Source organism: Heterodontus francisci, chromosome 14, assembly GCF_036365525.1.
Source record: "Heterodontus francisci isolate sHetFra1 chromosome 14, sHetFra1.hap1, whole genome shotgun sequence".
Taxonomy (NCBI): domain Eukaryota; kingdom Metazoa; phylum Chordata; class Chondrichthyes; order Heterodontiformes; family Heterodontidae; genus Heterodontus; species Heterodontus francisci.
The window spans coordinates 85,316,914-85,332,320 of NC_090384.1; the positions used below are offsets into that span (position 1 = coordinate 85,316,914).

General features: G+C 43.6%; 1 protein-coding gene across 6 annotated transcripts in view; it reads right to left on the minus strand.

Moving 5' to 3' along the window:
* The window catches only part of ano3 (anoctamin 3), a 628,446-nt gene that overhangs the window by 88,945 nt on the left and 524,094 nt on the right, over positions 1–15,407 (minus strand). For all 6 annotated transcript variants that reach the window (XM_068046492.1, XM_068046489.1, XM_068046490.1 and 3 more), the window contains 7 exons: positions 13,915–13,997; positions 12,540–12,680; positions 5,711–5,875; positions 5,193–5,229; positions 4,720–4,831; positions 2,153–2,210; positions 1,375–1,472 (listed from right to left, as the gene is read on the minus strand). In XM_068046492.1, the coding sequence (XP_067902593.1) occupies positions 1,375–1,472; positions 2,153–2,210; positions 4,720–4,831; positions 5,193–5,229; positions 5,711–5,875; positions 12,540–12,680; positions 13,915–13,997 (694 nt within the window). The remainder of the gene's footprint in view (positions 1–1,374; positions 1,473–2,152; positions 2,211–4,719; positions 4,832–5,192; positions 5,230–5,710; positions 5,876–12,539; positions 12,681–13,914; positions 13,998–15,407) is intronic.

The window sequence follows — 15,407 nt, forward strand, 5'->3', positions numbered from 1 at the left end:
GCAGTGGTTAGCACCGCAGCCTCACAGCTCCAGCAACCCGGGTTCAGTTCTGGGTACTGCCTGTGTGGAGTTTGCAAGTTCTCCCTGTGTCTGCGTGGGTTTCCTCCGGGTGTTCCGGTTTCCTCCCACATGCCAAAGACTTGCAGGTTGATAGGTAAATTGGCCATTATAAATTGCCCCTAGTATAGGTAGGTGGTAGGGAAATATAGGGACAGGTGGGGATGTGGTAGGAATATGGAATTAGTGTAGGATTAGTATAAATTGGTGGTTGATGGTCGGCACAGACTCGGTGGGCCGAAGGGCCTGTTTCAGTGCTGTATCTCTAAACTAAACTTACCTCGGCCTCTTCTGGCCTTGGATCCTGTCCACTGCCAGAATTCCCTGGTGGCTTCCGGTCTAGGCAACACAACCGCAAAAACTGAGTTAAGAGCACCTCGGGGTGTAACAGTTGAGCCCCTGATATTTTCTTGTATATTAATAAAACTCCAGCCTGCCTGGAATGATTGGCCTCGATACTCCTGCTCTTTTTTTCCTTTTCCCGAAATCCAGTAACTAAAATGGTTGAGGGATGGAGGGGGGGGTGGAGGGTGGAGGGGGGGCTGATAAATGGTGGCTGGAAGCCGCCCGCAGTAACACGTAATTGGCCAGGGAACCTCAGCAGGGCCTCGTTACTGTACAGCAGGGCCACCTCTCCTGCCTGGCGGCAGTCCAAATAGACAATCTGGCCAGCAGACTTAGTGAGCAAGAGGACCCAGCCAGGAATCCCTGCAGACCACCCCCAGCAGAATGGAGCATCAACAATCGGCAGGAGGCATGAGGAGGCTCGTGATGGGGTTGAGGGAAGGCTGACAATCGGGGCCGGTGGGTGGGGGATCAGGCCTCTGGTTCATATAGCAGAACGGGTCCCGAGGACACCATCGGATGCGACCTGCTTATGCAAAACAGGACGTCACTTCCTTCCTACGGGGGTCCTTCTCAACATGGTCCACTGTTCAGGTTAATATGGGGACATGCCAGAAAGGAAGTGGCATCAGTTGGGGGGTAAATTGGTACCTGTTATTTTAACTGCATTTCCCTGGCCCATTTTGCAGCAGTTCGGTCAAGAAAAATCAGTGCTCCCTGATTCCTCCTATTTCCATGCAGATGCATTTTAATCTTCCTGAATGCATCCATGAAAGAATCTTAAAAATGACTTTCTTGGTGACTGATTTCAGTTTATGTACATTGAAAGTTTATGGTCCACAAGATAATTCGCCTTCTCAATATAGCATCTGGTAGGCGAACCAGAGGGAAATAAGTGCTCAATATCACGTGGAGTTCATTTTTAATTGGCTTTTCAACCCAGATCATTGAGAATAAAAATAGAAATCTTACGGGTAGCCAAGCTCCATAAAGTTGTTCCACATTTGCTTCAGCACCATGATGATACCCATCTGCATGCATAGGTCAATCAAACAGCCACTGGGATGACACTGTACCAAATAAAGGACAAAGATTTAGATGTATGCATGACAGACTGGATGGTAGGTTTATAGGCTTTCATTCAAACCAACTCCAAAATTACAAGTAAAATGCTTTCTCCAATCGGTTCCCTAAGTGACTATACCTTCTGCTTCACAGACCCATAGATAAAATTAGTGAGTCATTATATAAGCTCAATATCATAACATTTAGAATATTACGATATACAAGATGAAATGAGGGCTGAAAGATTGCACATTCCAATAAAAGCGATAGCGACCCTTTCTAAAACATGCGCGTCGCCCTGCACAACGGTGTTGTGATAAATTCTCGTCCTAACTTCTAAGATACCAGGTTAACTACAAATTAGAATTTGGCTACTGAATTTGTTTCAAACACTTAACATTGGCTGAAAATCAGACTCCTCCTCCTCCTATAAACTAACACCTTTGTCATCAAAATGAATACAGATAGTATATCTGTATATATTTAAGATATTATTGAGAAATATAGCTGAAAGGCCAAGGCAATCTGCAAATGAGTAACCTTTTCTTCAATATTCCTATTAACATGGGGCCTATTAACTGCTGTGCACTGCAGCACCAATTTATTCAGGCACTGCATTAGTAATTTCAAAGTGGTTAGCACAAGCATGGTATGTCAAGCATCAATGCAGATGATGGATATGTACCTCTTCCAGTCTCCATCTCTGAAACAGCTTGGCGTAGGCACCTGGTCGACCTGCAAACCTGATCAACACACAAGTGTATTTTAGAGCAGTAGTACTTAGATCAGAAATGAACCGATATATCAACTGTGTCCAATAATTTTGTTTTTATGTGATGAACATAAGGGCACTTGCAATACATTTGAACTGTTAATGATAGTAATCTGGAGGTAACAAGATAAAATTGTAAAGCCATTGAAAGAGAAATGGAGATCTGAAGAAACAAAAACGGAACAAGAATGAGCATCAACATTTCTAGACTGATCTGGGCTGTGAGTATCTAGTGATAAAAATATAAAAAGCAAGGGCGAGAAAAGGCCATTTTGTGCATCAGAGCTCATCACTCCAGTACTCTAATTGCTCCTTTGAAGCATGCAACTGTGGTTTGAATATCCCAAATGTTTTTTTTTTCTGTTTCTAGTCCTGTGTTTCAGGTTATTCCAAACATTCATCAATCTGTGAGTAAAGAAGTTATAATTAAGGAAGGCAGCATACATTTCAGTTCTTATACATTTCCATCACACACAGCCACTGGTTCCTTTATAGCAGTGTACTGAGTAGGAAACAGCAGGCACATATATATTAAAGGGAACGTTTCCCCATCATCACAAACAGATCCAATTTTAAAACGCAAGGGCCCTTCTTTCTTGGGTGGGGGGTTAGTGGCAAAAAAAAACAAACTATACAACATTGAACAACAATCAGATCAGTAACAAGTTGCTCTGCTGGGTGCTGCCGAGCTGAATTAATAAATATTATGACTATTTAACACAACACAGCATAACATACGGTATTTTTATTCTTTCTTCTACTACCTGGCCCACAGTAGAGTTGTGACACCTGGTTTGCAAATTGGGGATGCTAAGATTTTATTTTGATTGGTTGTAACACTAGAAAAATGCTTCAACAAATACATATTCTGGTACAACTCCATTTACCAGTTTCTGCTCCACATGCCTTAATACCTTTGTCTAACATAAATCATTCTGGGGGTGGGGCGCGGTGAAGCAAACAAACAAATATGCAGCATCGAACCTCAATTAGATCAGCAACTGCAAATGCTCGTTCATAGTAACATTGTCATTAGTGTGAAAACGTGTGGGTTATTTGAAGAACGTTAATTTTTTGACAGCGAGCTATAAGTGTCGATCGGCATTCATCTACAGCTCACCAGTTTTGGACCTTGCAAAGATGCCAGCTTCTACATGAAGGTGGTTGGCAGGTAGGACATGTTGGTGTGGTGGTGGTGGGGGGAGGGGAGAGTGGGGGTGAGGTGCAGAGCAGAACCAGTGGTGGTGGTGGGAGCTTGTGGTAAACAAGGGAACAAAAACAGGCTGCAGGCTGACAGTGGATCAGAAGATTTCTGTGAGGCCAGAAGGACCACTGAATTTCCCTGAGAATCCGTCATGCTTTGAACCATGTTTATGATTTTGTTCCAAGTTGCGGCCTGGGGCGTCACTGAGATATTGCCAAATATTGATTGTTCTAATCTGGCAATGAACAGAGTCTCCAGTGAACAATTCAATTCCACATCATAGCCATCTCCTGGCACTTCACAAAGTAGCAAATCTGGCATTGCACTTCAGCTGTATTCCTCAGACATGGTCTGTATTTATTAAAATTTACAGATCCATAGCATGCGACTCCCACAGGATTCAGACTATTATTCATACATTTACCCCAAACTGGGCTTCACAACCTTTGGTCCAGAATATTCGGAGTTCAGTAAGACAGCTTTGAAAACAGCCATTTATAATTAAATGAATGCAGCACAGAACTATTTGCTTCAGGCTTCTTTGAACACAGTCTGATGACTCAGCTGAATAGTGTTTCCCAGTACTAATTTAACACAGCAACCTGGTCAAAACACTCACAGGTCCCAACTGGCCTTATTTTGATCAATTACAAATGACCCAGAATATTAATGATTGCAGCAGTTCACAAATAACTGTGCAATCTATTATGTAAAGTTGAAGTCTGGATTCCCTTCTTCTCCCCAAAGACCTTCAGAAGTGAAAGAGGTTGTGAAATTGGAAGGATTCTAAAAAAAAATCAATGAAAATTAACACAGCATTAACACTCCAGCCTTATAGTGTACAGCAGGCAATGCACATGCCTCCAAAGGCCCAGATCACAACCTCATTGTAGCCGGGCAGCAGCTTGATGTGGGAAGGCTGTGACTCGACACCTTCACATTGTGAGATTCTCAAGATCTTTAATGATGCCTGCCCCTCTCTAAATCATTATTATTTTACTAAAATGTCAGCAAGTATTTATCATAAAAGGACTTACTAAATGACAAAGTGGCTAAAATAAACATTTCATCGATTATTAGTCTGCAACAATGAACTTCACACTAAATGCATGTGAATCAAAATCAGGGGATTTGTACCTTAAATTTGTGCATCAGAAATGAAATATTTCTTGGTGCAAAGGCACACATTGACAGTGATTCACTTGGTATGAATCTGTACACAACTGAGGATGCACCAAAAGTTGGAATATTATCCAAATTCTTTAATGGCACTCACCTGCCTAGGAAGAAAGCAATGTAGAAGATTGAACTGTTAAGGTTTACAAACTGGAAGAGAAACATTTTTAGAGCAAAGCTATTCTCCCATTCAGACTCTGTGCGTGGATGTTCTGTAACAATAGATAATGTCTAGTTGAGTAATAAAATTAAAAAAATGAAGGAACGTCCTTAAAAAAGTACATTTAACTGTGGTTTTCATTAGTCTTGGAGAAAAGCTCTTATTAATATCTGGCTAACATAAATTCATATTTTGTTTTTGATGAAATATTTGTACTAAGAAGTAACATTATATTAAAGAGGTCTATTATGATTAATTTTATGTCCAATATAGCTGAAAGACAATTCCATTAATATTGGCTAATCTTATATTTGAGCACAGGCAGGCACTTTATGCTTTGTAGAAGTTAAATAATTTCAAAACTGACTTATTCTATATGTATAGGTTTCAGTACCGTAATCCCATTTACTTACCCCAATTTGTAAGTAGATATGCAACTTTTTCATAAACCTTAAAACAGAAAATTTTTTTGCAAAGTCAGATATACAACTAAACAAATGTTTGACCAATATACAGTCTTTTGGTGGATTACTGAATATGAAGGTGTGAAGTTGGATTCTCCGCAAAGTTAAATTCATCTCAGTGTTATTCTATTCATCAACATGTTTGACTTAATTGAAGCACCACTGAATCTGCAGATCAATCCTGAGCCTGATTAAAAATTGCCCATCATGCTCTAGTTTGAAATCCCTTAATCTTCTGTATTTTAGCAATCTGCAGATGCGCTATTTTATTTTCTCGACTGATCATCGTATGTCAGCCTTGGCTGATTCGTACAATGCAAGTTGGGATTTAAGCATGCTAAGCAGGTTGAAAAATCCAACACCTTGATGATTTCCACAAGCATCTCCTTCTGACAGGCCATGAGCAACAGTGGGGAGTTGATGGGAGGTGGGTGGGAGTGGGTGGTGTGCACAGCAACTGTACTTACCACATTCAAAGACATGATGATGATAAAGTTGATGCAAACTCCAGTTCCTGCTGTGGCAAACTGCCAATTTTTCTTCACAAATTCCCACTGGAAAGTAGCAAAGATCTCCATTGTCACAAGGCGATACACCACCACACCAAAGACTGCAGCCAGGACCAGCAAAATCTACATTCATCAGAACAAAAGAACAGGGCTGCTGCTGAGTCTTACATAGAAACTTATTGACCTTTAATTATGATATGAAAGAGCAGATTTATACTTAAAACTGGGACAAGAGTTCAAAGGTGAAATTACAGCCTTGAAATCATTCCCCACTGTGCGAATATTATTTTATTTTTATATTATGTAGGGTAAAGAACACGGGTTTGGCTTCACTCCATTGGAGTTGGTTAGGCTGCTTTTATTGCATTCTATGGGCTGAATTTTAGGGATTGACAGAGTGGTGGGGGCACCCATAAAGCAGCAGGGTGCCACCAGAGGGCACTTTTACTAGTGGCTGGTGGGAGCCCCGCCACATGTGCTGCCGCCCTGTAGAACCATGCAGCCTCCATGTGGGCTGAGGGAGGGCCCTCCTGCTTGACACACAGAGGGCCACCAGCGGCAAAGGCTGCCCCTGTGTCAACACACCCCCTTCCCTGCCCTCAACAACCATCCAAACCCCATCCCTCGCCAAGGCCTGCCTGACTGATCCCAGCAAGCCCGCCCCATTTACCTGCTCTCCGAGGCTTCAGTGCTGCTCCTGGTCCCAGGCCTACTGCAGTATCAGCAGTGGACACTGCTCCCAGTTGCGCTGCTGAGCTGCCTGCCCTCTGATTGGCCAGCAAATCTTGGGTGGGATCCCCGTCCTTAAAGTTAACTGCCTGAGTGCCATAAAATGTAGCCGGGAGTTCCCGAAACAGCCGAGGCGGGGTTCCCATGATCTTTCTGGCCCAGTGACAGGACCCCCACCACCTGTATAAAATTCAGCCCCATGTCGCTGCATTATGACATTCAGGGTGAATCACGAAGAATTGTGGTAAAATCACTCTAAATTTAGTGAACCATAATCCAAGATTGACTACAGGGAAACAATACAGTAGATAGATGTCAACTTTCATTAGATTTTTGCAGGATACCCTTGGTGAAGTAACTTCAGTGTTCATCGATTTGTGTGCCTGCTGCACGGGAATCATTTTGCTCTCACTTTCAATTTGCCAGCCCAAAAATGACAATAAGCTTAAAAGTGACAGTAAAAGGATTTACTACAAGCATTTTCCTCTTAAATATATTTCAGCTCAATCATTATTAATAAAATCAATAAAGGGCAAGATAATTACTTTCTGCAGTATCTCGATAGAATCAGAAACAATTGACTCTGACTAGTTAAAGTCCAGGTAGACTTAGCACAAAGATCACATAGTAGACTAATTAAGACTGGCTAGGTGCTTTGCCCTCCTCTACAAGCCAACAATTCAGCTTTTCCACTATTACCAGTTTACACCTACTTCTGATTTTCAGTGAAAAGTCCTTGACCTGAAATGTCAGCCAGAATTTTACGGTGTGGCAGAGGCTCTGCCCAACAGCTGAAAAGTTGGGGAAGAACCCACCTCCACTAGGCCTGGAAGCCATGCTGCAATTTTGCATAGAACAGGCCTCATTTGGGACTTCCTCCCCTCTGAGACAGGAAGCCCCACCTCCAAGAGCTGCTGAGGGCCAGTAGCGCCTCAGTCCCAGCAGTGCCACTGGGAGTGCTGGCCATTACTGGGACTGCAACAAGCCAGGACCAGCAAGGTGGAGAAGGGCCCAGAATGGGGGCAAATGTTTGGAGTTTGCGGGGCCTCGCCAGGGACAATTGGCTGGGCCCCAGCGAGGTTGGGAGGGGGGGTGTCAATCAAGAGGGTGGTGGGAAGTTGTCCAGGGTGCCCAATCAGGAGGGCACCTGCTCCCTGAGCCCACAAGGGTACCTGTTGGGTGCTACCAGGCAGCCTCCTCAGCTGGCGGTGCCCGGGGGGAGGAGGCCCTTAAGTGGCAATTAATTGGCCACTTAAGGGTCTCAATTGGCCTGGGGTGGGAGGGTGGGTAGACGACAAGAATGGCTTCCCCCCGCCTCCCACATAATTTTACACTGCCGCCACTCCCTCCACCCACCACCCGCCCCACTCTCCTGCCAGCCTGCTCCCGGGACGGCATAAAATTCCAACTGTTAACTCTATATCTCCCGCCACAAATACTGCCTGACCTGTGGAGCGTTTCCAGCATTTTCTGTTTATATTTTAGATTTCCAGCATCCTCAGTATTTTGCTTTCATCCATCCTCTGTTCTTGCATTGTCACTGATGCTCTGACCCGAGCCTGACAATGTGAATGGATTGGTTTTGAAAGGTTGAGGAGCCAGTGCACTCAGCACTGCACAATGTGGAGCACAGCTATGCATGCAGTGAGTGAAGTGCTCCATATTTGGAAGGATTGCATGATTTTAAATTGCGAATGCAACTGATGATGCCTCTTGCATTTTAATGCTGCTATTACAATACTGACAGAAATGAATTAACTCAAGTTCCAATTAAATTCTAAGCTATTGTCATGGATTTTAAACATGCTCATAAATACTCAATGGGGTGGAAAATCATAGGAGCTCAGTGTCAGGTATGAAGACTGCAATGGGGCCACAATACCTACCTCAACCGGGAGGCCCAAGGTCAGCCCAAAATTGGGCCAAGGACCTCCTCACATAATCTGGGAGAGCAGAAGGTGTCTGTTGCACCTCCACAGGCAGCTCGCCCATTATAACTGGATCGATTTTAGGCCATTTTTCTCACCAGTAGCAGCCCTAATGCAGGAGAGAGGCAGGCGCTGGAGTTGCAATGCGGGGGTCCTGACGGTGAGTATTGTGGAGTTGGGAGGGGAGCACTTCCATCTACGTTCCATAATTTTAATTTAATTTAGAGATACAGCACTGAAACAGGCCCTTCGGCCCACCGAGTCTGTGCCGACCATCAACCACCCATTTATGCTAATCCTACACTAATTCCATATTCCTACCACATCCCCACCTGTCCCTATATTTCCCTACCATCTACCTATACTAGGGGCAATTTATAATGGCCAACTTACCTAACAACCTGCAAGTCTTTGGCATGTGGGAGGAAACCGGAGCACCTGGAGGAAACCCACGCAGACACAGGGAGAACTTGCAAACTCCACACAGGCAGTACCCAGAATTGAACCCGGGTCGCTGGAGCTGTGAGGCTGTGGTGCTAACCACTGCGCCGTGCCTTGAAACGTGGCGGCAACAGGCCCTCAAATGTAGGTAGAAACGCATGCAGAATCTACCACCTAACAACCAATGATATCACTGAACAGAGAAAACAATGTAAACACGGGGAATTCCTTCCCTGATAACCAAGGCAGCAAATCAAGGGCAACTATGTTGACCAGTGATGCCAAATTATGAAGACTAAGACAACACTAGACATTTGCAACTTAGAGTGATGTAGAGAGGAAAAGGGAGGGGCAAAGAAAAAGGAAGGCACACAGCAGCCTGAACACAAAGGTAACTAATCAAAGTAGCACTCAGTCCCCATTGGACTGGGTGCAGTCTTGTAAAGAAGGACATCTCTTTTAATTTATTCATCTTTGGGATTTGGGTGTCACTGGCAAGGCCTGCATTTGTTGTCCATCTCTAATTGCCATTGAGAAGGTGGTGGTGAGCCACTTTCTTGACCTGCTGCAGTCCATGTGGTGAAAGTACTAACACAGTGCTGTTAGGTAGGGAGTTCCAGAACTTTGATCTAATGATGATGAAGAAACGACAATATATTTCCACGTCAGTGTGACTTGGAGGGGAACTTGCAGGTGGCAGTGTTCCCATGCTCCTGCTGCTGTTGCTCTTCTAGATGGCAGAAGTCATATGTTTGGGAGGTGCTAACAAACATTAGTAAAAGCAAGAAAGGAAAGGACACATCACCCCCTTCAGGTCATATCACTCCTCAGCTCAAACTTCTGAGGATGAGCCAGCACTGCCCAAGATGAAGACAGTGTAACTGAATCCCTCCCCCTCCCCTGGCAGTGTGGTACCTCATTACACTTGAGGTCATACAACACACAGGCTTGACCAGTAACTAGGCAAAACTAATCAAAGGAATGGACCAAGCTTGAGGGGCCTTGTTTCATGAAATGGCAGCAATCACTGTGACCTTGTTTAACATAGGTCTTCAATTTATTTATTTTTTAAAGTACTCTGCCATTCGGTAAGCAGTGGTTCCATGCTTCAAATCTTCCCTAATCCTGAACTGATCAACACCCCAGTGAGATTTACCAGCAAATACTGGCTGAAAGCTGAAATTTGTAAGGCCATTTGGTCTTCCTTGCTTGACAAACAGAAGGCAGTTTATCTCCTCTATATGAAAACCAAATATGTTTTAGAGGGGGTTGCAGAGGGAGGAAGGGAAGTCAGTTTAGGAGAAGGACATCATTCCATGCCTAAGGACACCACAACAGGTCTTGCATGAGCTGACTTGGATCCAGAAACAAACCTATAACCAGCCTCTCAAACAGAGAACAGAATCCCACCTCAACAGTTAGCTGTGACATCAGCTGCTACTGTAGTGTGTCTCTCAATGCAACATATAAAACAGTCCAACTGCATCCCAATATAGCAGGCTTCAAAATATTCCCGCTCAATATAAAGAGGACAAACCATTCAATCATAAGGAAGAAAGCTACAATCAGTCACAAAAAAGAGCATAAATGTCAACATTCTAAAGAAGACTGACTTCACCCCACCCCTTTTGAGACATGCAAAGCTCATGGGAGAATCTTACTTTGGGCCCTCAAACAGGCCTGGCACAATGCAGAGGCCTTGGTGTTGTGGATATCTGGCATATCTGGTGGATACACCCTACAAGAAAGGGATTCAACTTCAACACAAACTCACACAAGGGAAGGGGAGGGGGGGAGGGAGGGGCAGTTTTATGGGTCCTGCAAAAGCGAATTTGATGGCGTGCGGGTGACGTAATTAGTCGTGAGTTTTTTTTTCGGATTTCCGATGGTGTTTTTTTTATCGCAATTAAGTCAACAGCATGTTTGCGGCGGTCCAGGATTCCCCCCGCACGGTGACGGATTGCAGCTTTGCATGCATTTCCATACCATTACTCATTACTCTATGCTTGGTTCAAATTAAGTCCTACCTGCCAGATTAAGTTTGCGGAGAATGGTAGTCCCGTGCCATCCGGCTCACATTCATTTAAACATGGCTTTGTGCAGTTGTGTCTGAGGTCAGTGGTTGCAAGGAGGGGAAACATTGGAATGGATGTTTGGCTCCAGGCTTGGCACCAGCAAGGGCGAATCTTCTCAGGTGATGGCGTTAAAACCATGGCATGGGGGTGATCGGGTACATGCAGGAGTAGGGGGGATTCATTGCCTAGTGCCTGATATAATGTGGATTATGAAGTTCCCCCCAAAAATATGATGAGGATTGGTCCTGGGGTGAAAACTGAAAGTTAAGGAAAAGTAAGTTCATAAAACTTTAAGAATTTTCTGTGACTGCAATTAACAGATAATTGCGAAGGTTGCTGATCCTTGAGGCTTGCAACACAGAAAGATTTATATATGTGTGGCTCATGGTGCTTCTGAGAGTGATGATGGGTCCCATCTATGAAACTCTGTCCCCATGCATGATTGCACATGTCTCCCATGCCCGTCACCGCACCTTTAATTTGCATGTAAAATTGCATGCGAAACGGGGAAAGGGGCGGAAGCGGAAATGCTGAAAACTTCCAGTTCCTCCGTCGGAAACACCTCAGTTCTTATAAAATCCTGGACAAACTATACTCCAGTATAGATTGTGTCTTTTTGAAATTGTTCTGATAGGGCCCACAGCCATCTCAGACATTGCCTCGCCCATAGTAAAGCTCACTCTGGTCAAACTACCACTTGATGCTGGTGTTGACCACCTGCCTTTCTTGGTGCCACAAAATTTGTAATCTACTTATGAAAGTGCAGTAATACCTGTGCGTCAAAAGAATGAAGGTCTGATATGCCCCCCCATCCAGTTGGAAACTGTTCTGACATTTGTCAGGGATTATATAGTCTCCAAAAAAGCACAAATGAGATTTACAGTGCAAAATAGTGGAGTAAAGACACAAGTCAGATATCACTGATATAGATTTATTTCAGACCAGCAGGAAATTAAACCTCCTGCTTTCTGCAGGCTTGAAGAAACCTTACTAATTCTCTTGGCAATGCTATGAGCAACGTGACAAACCTGGAAAACCCTTTTAGACGCACAGAACTGTTAATTGCTATGTAAACCTGAAATCCCTACCACTGGGTGGCCCAGTTTAAGGGAATTCTGGCCTGGAATTTAGCCTCGCAACAGAGCTTAAGCTGAGTATGGGAGTGCAACATGAAAAGTATATACCATTACAAATGAGCTAATTGAAATAATTATGATCATTAATAGTATTGACAGAAATAGTAATACCATTTAAGGAAATGAATTGTGATACTTATGCAAGAAGCAGGATTATACCACATACAACCTTTCAGAATATAGCTTTATCTTCAATACAACAAAATGTATTTTTTTAAATTGAGAAGCCAAAATCCTTAAAAACTTAATAGCTCTGAATTCATGTTTTGTTAAATTTTCACTTGCTTGAAGAATAATCAACAAATATCACATTTGCTTTCACAAGGTAGGCCCCAAAGTGAGAACACGATGAATCAAAAAGCTTGCAAATGGGTCAATTATTTTTCTGTCAAGATAGTAACATCAGCTATTCTATTATTAATAGCTGGGGTGAAGAAAACAGAACGATAAAATCACACGCATCCTTTCTAGGACTTACCATGAAGAATATTCCTGAGACAGACACAAGGAGCCTGCTGAGTTTATCAACAAACGGCTGGAATGGCTCGGGCTTTCCGGTGATGGGATTAACTCGTTCCTTTTTGGAATATTTTGCTTCAAACTGGGGCCGGAGCTCTTCCTGTTAAAATGATACAACACTATCATTTTGTGGGACTTTCAGTAGCACTACATATTACATAACTGTGAATGCTGTTCCTTTTATAATTTGCAAAATACATCCATAAAATTGGGAAGTGTGATTAACCTGTGTGAAAAGGGTGCGATCAAATTTCTGCCGAATAAAATATATATATATTTTTTGAAAGCACCTTGAGAATACTACAGTAATCCTACTACCTTGTCTGGATCCTGGATCTTTTCAGTGGATAGTGCAAGTAGACTTTTTCTTTTATTTATTTATTCATGAGATGTGGGCATCACTGGCAAGACCAGCATTTATTGTCAATTCTAAATTGTCCTTGAGAAGATGGTGGTCAGACGCTTTTGGAACTGTTGCAAACCATGTGCTAAAGCCCCACAGTGCTGTTAGGAAGAGAATTCCAAGATTTTGACCCAGCGACGATAAAGGAATGGCACTGCCATTGGTGTTCCTACATGTCTGCTGCTCTTGTCCTTCTAGGCGGTAGAGGTCTCGGGTTTGGGAAGTGATGTTGAAGAAGCCTTGTGCCAGCCGCGTTCAAAGCAGCCCAACTTCAGGAAGGAGATTTGAAACAGCTGTAGAATGTGCAAAGGGCATAACACCTGTTTGAGGCCTGGGCCTTGATTGGCTGTACCGGAGCTTATACCAAGATGGCAGGTGGCATGTTTCCGCATGGAATATTGGACATTAAGGTGCCCATAATATTTTGAACAAGTATTGCAAACAGCAGATGCAGAAATAAATGGAATTGGAGATGATAGTGGCAGAGTGGTTACGCCGGGTATATTTTTCTCTGTTCATATAGTCAAAGAAAAATCTGTTACTATAGTCATTGGTTTTAAATGACAGTTTAATGAAATTATTTTTGCTTAACACAGAAGAAAATATACTCCTTGGGTGATTAAATACTCCACTAAACTTGATGATTTCTGTACTGGTGCGCTGGGAGATGAAATGAGATTAGTATTTGTGAAGGGCAGAAGGCAAGGGATAAATAGTCCATATGTGTGTGTGGATTCTGCTGTTTTGCTTACTTGGTTTTATGGATCTAGGAGTATTTATACAGCACTTTTGCGCAGGACATAAAATAGCATCGTACAGCTCAAATAGGGAAGACAGCACCATTGTCTGTGTTCTGAAAGTTATTGTTACCTGACTTATGGTTGGTGTTTCATGAAAACAATGTATTTCCATAAAATTCTTTCAAACTAACCTCTTCCTCTTCCCAGTCAATCAGGTCCCAGTCATAAGTGAGAACTGCTCGACGCCTTTTCCAGAACTCCAAAAATACTGTAGCTGTAATGATACAAAAGTCAGATTGTATATAGGAAAGACTTGCATTTACAAAGTGTCTTTCACAAACTCTGGATGCCCCAAAGAGCTTTACAGTGTTGTAATGTAGGAAATGCAGCATCCAATTGGGCACAGCAAGCTCCCACGAACAGCACTGAGATAGATCACTTGTTTAAAGTATTGGTGAGGGATAAATGTTGGGCAGGACATTGGGAGAACTACCCTGCTTTCCTTTGAATGGTGCTATGGGATCTTTTACGTCCCACTAAGAGGGTAGACGAGGCTTCGATTTCATATCTCATCCGAAAGACGGCACCTCAATCTACTGATATATAGGGCTGAATTTTACTAGCCCCCCGACGATGGGGGTTGTGGCGGGGGGACCTGTAAAATACTTGTGGGAGTGGCCCGCCACGACCCCCGACGCTGAGAAGGCCCTGCTACATTTTTCTGGTGGCAGCGAGGCCTCAGTGCAGCACTGCCCCCACCTCCCCCCCACTGGCCGCTTGATGGTGGGGCCTTCATTTAAATATTAAAATGAGATACATTAACATGCAGATGAACTTACCTGGTCCCGGCAGCCGTCCCATGCCGATATTATGGGCGCCAGTTGCAACTCGCGCGCTTTCGGAACTCCAGTCAGAGTTCCGAGGCGAGTCACTGGTGGAAAGGAGGAGGACTGAAATTATCAGGGCGTGAGGGGGGAGCGGGAATAACACATCTTATTGGCTGTGGGGATGGTGGGAAGGGGTTGAAGGGCAAATGTTAAGAGGTTGGGGGGGAAAGTGCAGGTTGGGAATAAAGTTCCCTTTGATGACAATGCCCCATAAACAAACATGGAGGTGGGGGGGGGGGGAAGGACCTCCAGAATTGATTGAACTTTTTATACATAATGCTGCACAATATAACTTTAAATATTAAAACTTTTCCTAAGGGCTTGCAGCCCTTTAAAAATGGCACAGGAGCCTGCGTGGTGGTGCTGGACGCCGTTGCAGGGAACGCAGCGGCCACCCCCTCTATGTCATCGGTGGGGGGGGCAGCCATTCCACCCTCTCCGTTTAGATGAACCTTCGCGCGAAATATCGCGGGGGCTCAGCGGTGGCGCTTTCGTGTTGGCTCAAAATATTTGTTCAATGCCTCTGCCATTTCCTCATTCCCCATGATAATTTCTCCTATCTTTGTTTCTAAGGGACAAACTTTTTCTTTAGCTACTCCCTTCCTTTATACCAATAAAAGTTCTTACAATCTGTTTTTATGTTACTGGCTAGTTTACTCTCATTCTATTTTTTCCTTTTTTTATCGACTTTTTGGTGGCCCTTTTCTGGTTTCTGAAACATGTCCAATCCTCAGACTTGCTACTCTTTTTTGCAACATTGTAAGCCTCTTTTAATCTAATACTATCCTTACCTTCCT